The 11744-nt window shown below is 34.4% G+C and overlaps 1 protein-coding gene across 3 annotated transcripts; it reads left to right on the top strand.

The window, feature by feature from the left end:
* The first annotated feature begins 598 nt into the window (after positions 1–598).
* On the top strand, positions 599–10928 carry LOC103489727 (uncharacterized). 3 transcript variants are annotated; one of them, XM_051080974.1, is made up of 6 exons: positions 606–1062; positions 1374–1528; positions 1711–1741; positions 2537–2639; positions 4675–4829; positions 10443–10928. In XM_051080974.1, the coding sequence occupies exons 1-5, from the start codon at positions 757–759 to the stop codon at positions 4785–4787; spliced, it is 708 nt and encodes a 235-aa protein (XP_050936931.1). In that variant the 5' UTR covers positions 606–756; the 3' UTR covers positions 4788–4829; positions 10443–10928. The 3 variants fall into 3 exon arrangements, with proteins under 3 accessions (XP_008447233.1, XP_050936931.1, XP_016900360.1); XM_017044871.2 differs by lacking the exon at positions 10443–10928 and adding an exon at positions 4952–5232; XM_008449011.3 differs by lacking the exon at positions 10443–10928 and having other exon boundaries at positions 599–1062; positions 4675–5232.
* The last annotated feature ends 816 nt before the right edge of the window (positions 10929–11744 follow it).

Here is an 11744-nt window from a genome sequence, read left to right as displayed (position 1 = left end):
TCCAAGTTAGGATTTCATTTTTATGTTTGTCTCTGATCACATTTGTCCATGCTTTTAAATGAAAATTTGAGTTTTTTGTTTTATTTTATTTTTCCAAACTTTACAAATTTATTTATCTTTTAAATTAGTAATGACCTCGACTTAGTATAAGGAGTTGGGTCGTTACAGGAATGGTATCTCTGTCCTAACCTATGGACATCTCTAGGTACAACAAAAATAAAATTATCATGTGCGTAAAAAAGATGGATGATCGTTTATGTCATGATGGATGGTCGCTTTGCAATGTGATAGTATAAGAATGGAAAAGAATCCATTGAACAAATTTAAAATTTTCTAGTAACAACGTGATGACTCGCCAATTGCAATGCAGTAGTATATAAAAAAGCAATGGTGAGCTGAATAAATGATTTCAAATTATGTAACTTGAAAATGTGATGAATAATTTTAAATTAATGGAAAAGATTTGAAATGAATTAAGTAATTTAGTTTTAAATAAATCCTCCAAAATTGGAGAGTCATTAAAGAAAAAAAAAAGGAAAAAAAAAAAAAAAGAAGAAGAAGAAAAAGAAAATAAGGTTTGCCCACACGACTTTAATCTTTTTTCATTTTCATTTTCATTCTCGTTCTTTTGCAAGTCATACTTCTCTAGACACGCTGCTCCCACCAAAAACCCACACCTGCCGGAAAACCCTATTTGCAAGTTCTCTCCGTCGTATCGGAAAACATCCTTGCTTCTGCCTGAAGTTTCACAAGCTTATGCTCTCTCTCACTCACAGAGTTCGGACTCTGTCCTCATCTCTATGTTCCTATTCTCATCCATTTCGATTGTTCCGGACGGATGCCAGACCCTCCAGGCGGCGCTCAAAGCCTGCTGCATTCACCGTAAACAAGCCTGACCACAAGTCCGAGTGGTGGGCTGTTGATGGCGAAATGCATGAAATCGGCGACAATGTTCCCCCTCGCGAGCGATTTGTTATACCCAGAGAAAATCTCCCCAATCGGCGTCGAAAGCAGCTCAGGGAACAGTTCATGCGTCGGACTCGCCTCGTTCTCAAGGAATCTGTTAGCCCCGTTTCTTCTTTCTTCTCTTGGATTGGTTTTATCTATAATTATTCCATTGGGATTGATGTTCAGAGTCGTAATTTTAGCTAGTGTTTTCTTGAAATGGGTTTAAAGTAGAAACTGGTTCTTATGATTAATAGTTTCTTATATATATATGTATATAGGAAATCATATCATTGATAGTATGCAATTCTGACAAGTTTCACAAAGGGGAGAACTTCCATCGAATATATAAGTGATTTTAGGCTATTGACGTGGAGCCACTTGTGATATGATAAATGTTTTAATCTTCAATCGTTGGGTGTTTGAAGGAGCACGATCCATGGTGCAAAAAGTACATGGAGCTTTATCAGGAGCTAAGGGAAAACTGGGAGAGACTGTACTGGGATGAGGGTTATTCCAAAAAACTTGCTAGGGATCATGCAAACTATGAGTCTGCTGAGGACGAAGATTTTTCTCCTTATAGGTTGGAGTATTTGCAATTTCACGTATATTTGTATATGTAGCTACTGGTTACTGAAGTGATCTTCAATTAAAGTTTTTCTGTCTTTATTTGTCTTTAGTGATTTAAGATTTTAAGTTTCTGCAAGAGTAGATTTGTAATGTGACTGCAGTGTCTTAATTTTACTACTTTTGCCTGCGTTTCAGGAATAGGCAATCCACTGCTGATCGGAATATGGTAATAAAATTTCCTTTGTTGATTTCTTTAGTTGCAGAGTTTGTTCCGTACTCTTATTCCATTTTGAAGACGAATTAAGTCTTTGAATTAGTTGATTTGCCATTTCAACTCTTAAGGTTTGCCAAGTATAATTTCTATACTGAATTTTTTTGAGATCATTCTGTTAATCTAGATAAATGCATGAGGATTGTGAGGATAATGGATTTGAAACTATTAATCTTGAGAATATTCATCTCTTAATAAAGAACAGTACAGTTGCTTAAACTTGATACTTCTTTGTGAGTAGATAAATTATGGAGGAGCAGAATTTGGTATATAAGTAAGGCTGAGAAGAATACTAGTGATCTCAAGGTTTTACCTTCTTCATTAGCATTCACTTTGTCATGCATATCACAAACCCCAAAATTGATTTTCTATGAGCTTGTTGTACTAGACCATATGACCACGAACTTACAATTTTCTTTTTGTTTCCTATCAAAATAATAATAATAATGATAACGATAATGATATGTCTCTCAAGACGAGTGAAACACAATTAGTTAGTTGAAGTGTTTAAATTTTGCTAGGGGAAGAAGATTATATGTTTGTTGGTTTTACAACGACTATTAATATTTATAGCATACCATACAAATCACAGGTTCACAGAAAATGCTGTATTCTCATATTTAACAATCAAATGCCAATTTCACAATTTTGTCACTCTCAAATCCTTGATCTGAAATACTATGAATAGATTTCTTACCTTTACATGTATTTACGTCAAATTCACTTGAAGGAATGGGGTTTTGCATGCAGGGTGAGGATTTTAGGAGGAACATGCAAGGTGATAACTGGGAGAATGTCAGCCAGATTAGAGATAAGTTTGAATACGATAGAGAGAGAAGAATGCAAGAGAGAGGTTAGTACATATTATAAGTTGCTTGAGTTTTTATTTATGTAGATATATATTTTTGTTGATTTCTGCAACTGATTGATCACTTGGTTCTTGATTTTACAATACACTTCATGATATTCGCTAACTGTATAGAATGGATGTTACCTAAATGTGATGTAGGTATTTTAGAAATAATGTTGTAATACCAATTATTAAAGCTGGAATCTATTTTAGAAAGCTTTGTTCTTTCTTGGTCCTTACCAGCTGCCTAGGTCACCAGCTTACTTTAGTGTTTCAACCGGTAACTCACTTTGTGCATAAATAGGCTTCCAGCGCTCCTATTTCATTCATTAATACAAGATTATTCTTTCGAGTTTTTGGAGCAAATCTATATACCACATGAGCTCACGTACCCAAGGACAAGAGGTCCCGGGTTCAAATTACTCACCCCCAAGTTGTATTACAATACCTTTTCAAAAGAATAAAATTTGTATAAAAACCCTAAGATTTGAAAATTTGGAACTCAATTGGTGAACCCCTAATATCAAATTCTGAAACCCCCAAGTCAATTTGACAACAATGCAAACTCCAAAGAGAAGGTAGAATTGGATTAGCTTTTGATCGTAAGACCAAGAGATAAGACTCATGGTTTGAACAATCTGTAGGTAAGATGATTAGACTTACTTGAATGTTCAAGTATGCAACCCTAGATCAAGAATTGCAAAGGTTGATGATGAATCTCCGTCATCCACCTAGAGGAAATTCTCACATTCCCAATTCAATATGACAAATTGTTTGTACAACCTAATGGCTAGGCTTTAAATAGCTTCTCAATAAAAGTGCTAATACAATGTAATTAAATGACAAAATTAACCCTACTTAAATGTTATTCAAAAGGATAAAATTAAAAAATACTAAAATGACATCAAAATTATTAAATACAATTTAATTAATAATTTGATGCCTCGATGGTTCATATCAAAATCCATCAAAATGAGCCTCTAATTGTTCAGTACCAACATTCATTATCTTGTTACCTCTTCTAATGTAAAGACCCAACAAAACGGACTAAGTTGAGGTTACTACTCAGTACTAAGACTCGACCACAAAACACACAAACTCATAAAGGACCGGTTACAATTCACTAAAACGTTTTAGAAATATTACAAAGAAAACAGTTTCAGGCCCTATTTTAAATCACAATCACGAGAGTTCCAAAATACAGTACTCAACTCATCAACAACAAAACCACAAACCAAATATTCTAAACATGACTCGATCCAACAATGAAAATAACGAGTAACAAACTACATCAGTGGAAGCATAAAGAAAAACCAGACGCGTCCATATGGCCTTCACGCATCCTTCTTGCCCCTCGATGTACCCTTACCTGAAAAGTTAAAGAGGAAAAAGGGTGAGTATAAAATATACCCAGTAAGGGACCCACTATTGGGCCTGTTAGGGAATAACAGTTAACTTCCTATTCAGGGGTACCCTACATAAACAGTCTAGTGGTTCCCGTAGAACGCACACATCAGTCTCGTGATCTCGAAAGATGCACGTATCAGTCTAGTGATCCCGAAGGATACAAGTATCAGTCTAGTGACCCCGAAGGATACATCTATCAATCTAGTGATCCCGAAGCATACACCTATCAATCTAGTGATCCTGAAGGATACACATATAGTCTAGTGATCCCGAAGGATGCACGTATCAGTCTAGTGATCCCGAAGGATACACATATCAGTAAGGTACACTACCTCATAGATTAAGATACGAAGGCATATTAGTCGAAAGGAAAGGAATTTATTCGTGGGAGGGTACTATAAATAGAGGGAGTGAGAGCGCAGGACAATATTTTATTGTTTTGGTTTTGAATTTACTGCATAGAGAGGTATTCAAGCTCGTATTTGCTATGTAATTTACTTGGGGGGAAGCTATTTTGGTTCCTTTGGATATGCTATGTAATTTTGGCCCCTTTCTGCTTCATTTGGGTTTATGAATTCGCAATTGCAGTTGAAGTGCTAGTACTAACAAACAGCTTAATGTTAACTTTCAGCATTTGCACCTATGCATGGAGATCGAACTTTTCCCTCACAGAATCCAAATTCTCGATGGCAACAAACAGACGTGCAGCCTCAAAGATACGTGTCTGAGAGTGATAGTGACTGACAAATTGACTAAAAACTTTATCTGCGTCTATGTGAAGAAGAGGTTAGAAATATCCTTACAGCTCATCTCTCCCTTTGCTGTGGTTACCATTATATCTGCAGTTGTAGGGTGTCTTCTCCATCTCAAGTTTAAAACAACCAGAATCATTTTGGTTACTTCATTAGGTTCACTTCGAGATCTGTGGTTGGTTTAGATATTGTGTTAATATGCTCTATAGAGTGAACACAAATAAACTGAACATTTGGTACCGCTACATTCAAATGACATAATGATTGAAAGAGCTTGGCACTGGGGAGAGGCTTTTTTTTGGTCTCCAGTTTAGATCTCTGAAAGAAGGCCAATTGAGAGAGATTGGTGATGGATATAATATCTATACTTTGTACACCTTGAAATGTAGGATTTTGTTACAATTAATTGAATCTCATGTATGAATTTTGCTGTTAAAGGGTCCTGTGAAGGAACTGAAAGGCCCAATTGAGTGTAGTTTAAATTGACTGTTGGTCAGTCAACAAGCTCAAAGAACTGAAACTGCAGAACTGGAACATGCAGTTTCAGTTTGTGTGTTTGGTTTAACTTTTTAAGTTTTTTTAAAAAATTGGTGTTTTGGTAATCACTCAAAAACAACCTTTAGAATAACGAGTTCATGAAATCATTGGTTTAATTCAACTTTTAGAAAGTTTTTATTTTGGAGTGTATGGTTTATCATTCCTTAGTTTATATAATACATACAATATCAATATAACCTCCCTGCAGCTCGTTTACTTTACTTATGCCATGGTTGTGCTGCCATCCACCATCCTACCGATCACTTTTCAGTAACTAACTTCAACAACCCCCATGAACAACAATTTCCATCATTGTGGACGACCACCTCTTACGATTGACTTGCGCTACTAAAGCCAACTCTGACAAATGACTTTCAGTAGCAAACTTTGACAATCATCTTCAGTAGCCTACTTGACGACCACCTCTAACATTTTTTGTTTTTTGGAAACCAACTTCACTGATCAACTCTATGCAATCTCCTTCGACGATCAATTTCAATGACAAACTTTGATGATCAACTCTTCTGATCAATTTTGCCAATCAACAGTGACCACCAACCCTCCTAATGTCTACCCATATGAACAACTTTGGCAGCCAATTAGGCGATCACCTTTGATGATCAACTATAGCAGTCAACTCTGACGAACATGTTTTGCCAAACAAACTCGATAATTAAACTATTTTGAAATGCAAAAATTTAAATCATTAGTTAATAGTATTTAATAGTTGCGCCTTTATAGTAAAACATGTTATTTTCAAACACTTCGGTATATAGCAAAGCAAACCAAACAATCTTGTAATAAATATACTTTTGAACAATTGGATTTTCTTTTAAATGTGTTTAAATAACATGACTCTTTGAAAAATATTTATTTTTTTAATTTTTTTCTAGTAATCAGGTATCCCTTCTTTAGTAGAACAATTATGTAGCATTGAGCTAAGTTCATCTTTGATTTTACTATTTACTTATTGCTTTAATGCCAACTATGTAATGGTCTTCCTCGATTCAAAGAATATATTATTAAAAATATATCTAGAACTAGATGACAAAATAAAGCTACAAATACATGGAAGAAGTATTTATATGCAACTTTTAAAAATCTAAGGTTAAAAGTGGATCTAGAAGGATTTAAACTTTCAAGGTTTGTTTATTGAAGCCTTAAATTAACTCTATAAGAACTTATTCCATCCCTAAATTTATTGGCTTGTTATCTACCTTTTACAAACATTTAAAAAAACTAAACAAAATTTTCAAGACTATAAAAAGGTAGTTTTCAAAAACTTGTGTTTTGTTCTCTCGTACAAAAAATAAAAAAAAATGCAAATCATTATAATAAAATAAGAGAAATTAGGCTTCATATTAAAAAAAAAGAAAAAGAAAAAGGTTTTAATTTTTGTAATTTAACAAAACAAATTCCTTGTACACTCTCCTGCCTTGTATTCCACCTTTCAATGCTGACTATGGCCAGTGACTCGCAATTAGCTGCAAAAATCTAGAAGATGAATGGCTCCGTTGCTATATGTCTTTTTCAACAGAAGCACAATGTTATAAACCCATTAGTACTAAAGGGAGAAGTATGAGGAAAATAAGAAGAAATAAGAAGTTCAGTGAATTTGAAATTATAGGAATTTCCACCAATAGAGTTCTCAAGCTAGGCTCTTCCCGACTACAATTATATGAAGAAGATAGATGTTTTCTCCAACATGAACTCTATGCATCTAGAACTAATAATAATCCTCACAAATGTTTGAGTCCATAAATAACGAGAAGATTAAGAAAAATTTTAAATAAACAAATTTTCTCAAACATAATAGTCATTAATAACAATTTAGCATGACATTAAATACGGATCTAATACTTACATTCACAGCTTATCACATTCAATTTTAAAACTAGTAATCTACTTTTTAAATTTCATTAACCAAATTAAAGTTTGAGTTCACAGTGAAAAATATTAAGAAAGAATCTAAATGAAGAAACCAGTCATGTGTTTTGCTCTTAGAAATAAACTATTGAGGAGCACCATTAAAGATATCTGCCTCAACATTTAGAAATAGAATTCAAGTGGCCTTTACTGATCTAAGGAAAGATGTTAATAAAACAAGTGCAAAAAAATGATGTAAAAAGTAGTACAAATTAACCATGAATCTACCTATGTTCCTAAGTATTGAAGCAATCAGCACCAATACCAATAACAGAAACCATGCAGATTTTAACTACATAGACAAATCATCAAATCGTCTTCCAAGAAAAAAGAAAACCTTATCTCCTTAGAATTCCATATATCCAAGCATCATAAACAGCTTCACTACTTCCTTACACTCTTTCACTACCTCACCTAGCCGACCAAGTGAAATTAACACTACCGCCCTATTGCTACAATAAGCAACATTTTTCGAGAACAATGAAATAGACTATTTTTCAGCTAATTTGGCTCTATGTTTTTCTCTTACAGTTACTGAGAAGCTTAATGATTTGTTTGTGCAAACAAAATGACAATTCTTAACCACCGACCTTTTCTTTTTTACACTTTTCCTCCTTATTTGTTTGTTTAGTACAATAGTTGTGAGTATGAAGATCAAATTTTTAATTAGAGTCAAGTGTCGTTGATTATGATAAAAGTCAAATGATTCACGTCCATTGCCAACCAACTAGGGATAAGTTATAAAACAATTTACGTACACTACTAATAAGATGTAACAACCCAATGAGGAATTTTATCAAGTAGATGTTGTGCGTGTGGAAGGAAAAAGAAATATAAGAACAATATGTAGAGGGGGCAGATTTCATTTTAGAAAGCGACGTTACACAGAATTGCTTATGTACTTTGAAGTTCCACAAAATTGCTTTATCACTCAATTTCTCACTCTCCACATTTCAAATGCATGAATCTTTCTATTTATTATACTGTACAAAAGCATTTTAAAAAGTAGCAAGAAATATAAGAAATTTTTGAAGTTACGTAGTGAGCAAGTGAAACTCACATTGCCAACTTCGGAATCGTTCAAGGCGTTCAATGGTCGGTGCTTCGAATGTAGATCTGGCCACGAGTAGACCAAATCTGAGCTTACGAGACAGACGCAACTAGGCATAGTGGTTGCAACAACTAGGTACAGACACAGTGTTCAAAGAAAATGACTTACCTGATGGTGGTTGAAGAAGGATTGTTCAACAATGACAAGGTACGGGCTTGGAACGAGGGACGACAGTATTGGATTCAATGACGACTAAGCATGGGTTGGGCACGAGAGATTTCTTCTAGTGGTGATGGCGACGACTGTTCGAAGAAGAAAGGAAAGAAAGTGAGATGAGATTGAGAAGAGAAGGAAAAAAATCGACAAAAAGTGGAAGAAAAATCGTGTGGTTAGGGAAAGAGGTGCAATGGTGGTCGCGCGACTTGGTTAGGCAGATCTTGGTAGTCGTGGTCTTCAGAGTTGGAGATTCGTGGATGGTGGTGAAGACTGAGCACGGTGGTGGTGAGGACTGTACAAGAGGACGATGGTCACCAGGTTTGGGCACGATTGGTGTGGCCCCATCTGTTTTTCTCCGAGGGTGTGAGATGCGCAATTGAGAAGAGAAGGAAAGGAAATTGAAAAACTAGAGAGAAAGGAAAATATGCGTGAGAAAGATTAGTAAAGTAAGAGAGAGGAAAACTTGATTTTTTACCAAATTAAAAAAAAAAAAATTACAAAGGGGCTTTAATGTCGGTTTTCAAAAGGTGGTCGTTTAATGTCGGTTTAAAACCGACATTAAAGCTCCTTCTTTAATGTCGGTTTAAAACCAACATTAAACGTCCGTCTTTTGAAAACCGACATTAAAGCCCATTTTTCATTTTTTTCACCCGACATTAAAGGCCAGATTTCTTGTAGTGACTTGTCTTTCCTTGTCAGTTGTCAACACTTCCTTTCACTAGGCCTCTGATTATGTCTTGTTTAACTTTGCTTTAATTCATAATAATCAGATCATAGAAAGATAGTGTTCATGTATGAAATGCTCACGAAAGAGCTACCTCTTGATTTGATATGTCGATGAAGTTAGCGGACTATGGGCAGATGTAGATGAATTTTTCAATGAGGTAAACTTGGTTAGAGGATTACAAAGCAAGAACTTTATAGAACTTCTGGGATTTATATTCTCAGTATGAGTATGTTAAGAACTTCAAAGTATGAACTATGTTGCATCATCTTTGATCTAGTAATTTATTGTTCATATCTGTTTATAAATTTTTTGAGCAACTGCCTGCTCCCTGTTTTATTAACATTCAAGTCACTCTAAACACTTTACTATTTATTGTTTTGTTGACTAAAGATTTTTCAGTAGCTTTCTAGTTTCTTAAAAGACCTAAGGTGTCATTGCCATGATATAAGTAGACATAAGAACTTTCTGTATACTACTGGTTTTGATTCTTGGAGAAATAGAAAAATCTCAATAACTTGACATTGATAGCTTAGGCTATACCTTCATAGACACACACAAAAAAAAAAAGGGTGTAAATTTCTCTTAGATAAGCAACACACTATTGATCTCTTATCAGCTTTGGAATTCAAGGAGATTGTAAGAATTATATACACAGTTCTTTACTTGTTTGGAAAAACATATACATGTCCACCATCTAGGTTGCATTTGACAAATTAGTATTTACAAAAGAGACGGATGATACATATACCTTATGCTATACTTCTCATTTGGGTATTACTTTAGGAATAGGAGATGACTTTCCTAGTGAACTGGAATGATGAATGCTTTGAATTAGCATTGCAATAAACATAATCATTCACACAGTGAATGTTGAAATTTTAGATGCAACTTGGATAGATTTCAGATAGGACGTTTTGCTCTTGCCAAACTAGTTTGATTTCTTTTTCTCTAAGGATAGATGACCTCTTAATATGTAGTTCAAGGATTGCTACTGGAGAAGTTATGCTAGGGTTCTGGTTCTTGAAATCGTATGTGGAAAGGATACTTTTTTCATGCAAGGCTTAATTTCAGCTATACACACCGTGGTTCATTTAGATTTTTCATGAATGATATACATTAGTTTGCTTAGTACTTTTTGTATTGTACTCTACGTTTCTCCAAGGACACGATTTTCATTGTTCTTGTAACAGGTTTGGATGCATTCCTGAGAAGAGCTTTAATGCAAACGACTCGATTTGTTGGAAGCGATACCATGAACTTGAACACAATAGTCATAAGGCATGCAACTTTTGTATTAAATCCACCTCTTTGAGAAGGATCCAATGAACGGAACATATCAAGGTCACCTGAAGTTTGTAAACTTCGAAGGAAAATGTTTGTGTAAAGTATAGAAAAGTCGGTCAATGAACTCGCATTTGAAGGTGATTGGAATGAGAAAAGATCTAAAAAAAATTTGGTTTCCAAAAAAGAAAAGTTACACATTATTTAATCTTTATTTAAAATTGCAGGAAGAAGTGAAATATGCTGACAAGTTACTAAAGTATCAGTGTTAATATTTTGTTCTCGAGGTTTGGCAACAGTTGCCTTCCACAATATGATCTAATTTGGCAACAGTTGCCTTCCACAATATGATCTACATATTTTATCTATGAATTCATTTTAATTCACTAGAAAAACTTTGTAGCCTTGCATGTTCCATGTCCTTTGAGAAATTTTCATTTTGCCAAAACTTTTTAATTTTTAAATTTTTTTCAAATGCTCTATTATTAAAATAAATACCATGTCTACTTTGCTTTCTAACTTAGAAAAGGATGTCTGCCCAACCCTTAAGCACGGAGCACGGGTTTGTGACTATGTTTGTTATTTGAATATCTTAAATATGTTGAAAATGCATACTTTGATAGCTTAGGAATGAGTAGAACACATGCTGCCCATTTTCTGAATATAGTGAATTATGTGCATACTTAATAATATGTACTGAAAACATGTGTTGTTGTCTTTTTTATATTAATACCCCTCCTTTGGCCATACCCACATGTATTCAGTTTGAATGCTAAGTATGATTGTTAGTGAATGCATGCATGGATGCTTTTTCTTAGCTAGTCTTCTTTGTTGCTAAGCTAGGATGTGCCTATGATGCATGATCACACTAGACCTAAGTCAAGAACCCTAGACAAGATAGCCCATCGATTATGGTATCCAACCAATGCTTTGTCCAATGACAATTTATTAAGTGAACAAAAAGGCTTAACTTTCCGTGTTTTTGAACGACTCTTTGCTCGTATAAAAGATGTGGGTTTAGAAGTTTTAGTTCTTACGACTCTTGAAGTTACACATTATTTAAGCTTTTGTTTAAAATTGCAGGAAGAAGTGAAATATGCTGACAAGTTACTAAAGTATTAGTGTTATTGTTTTGTTCTCAAGGTTGGACAATAGTTGCCTTCCACTGTATGATCTACCTTTCTTATTTATGAATTCATTTAAATTCATTA

The sequence above is a fragment of the Cucumis melo genome, chromosome 1, assembly GCF_025177605.1.
Source record: "Cucumis melo cultivar AY chromosome 1, USDA_Cmelo_AY_1.0, whole genome shotgun sequence".
NCBI classification, from domain to species: Eukaryota; Viridiplantae; Streptophyta; class Magnoliopsida; order Cucurbitales; family Cucurbitaceae; genus Cucumis; species Cucumis melo.
This window is presented reverse-complemented; position numbering and strand designations above follow the sequence as displayed.

What these genes read in the sequence shown, in the direction of transcription:
- LOC103489727 (XM_051080974.1), top strand. Translation starts at nt 757, where the DNA reads ATGCTCTCTCTCACTCACAGAGTTCGGACTCTGTCCTCATCTCTATGT. An exon ending in GCCTCGTTCTCAAGGAATCT is followed by an intron (nt 1,063 to 1,373) that starts GTTAGCCCCGTT and finishes GGGTGTTTGAAG; the next exon opens with GAGCACGATCCATGGTGCAA. An exon ending in GAAGATTTTTCTCCTTATAG is followed by an intron (nt 1,529 to 1,710) that starts GTTGGAGTATTT and finishes CCTGCGTTTCAG; the next exon opens with GAATAGGCAATCCACTGCTG.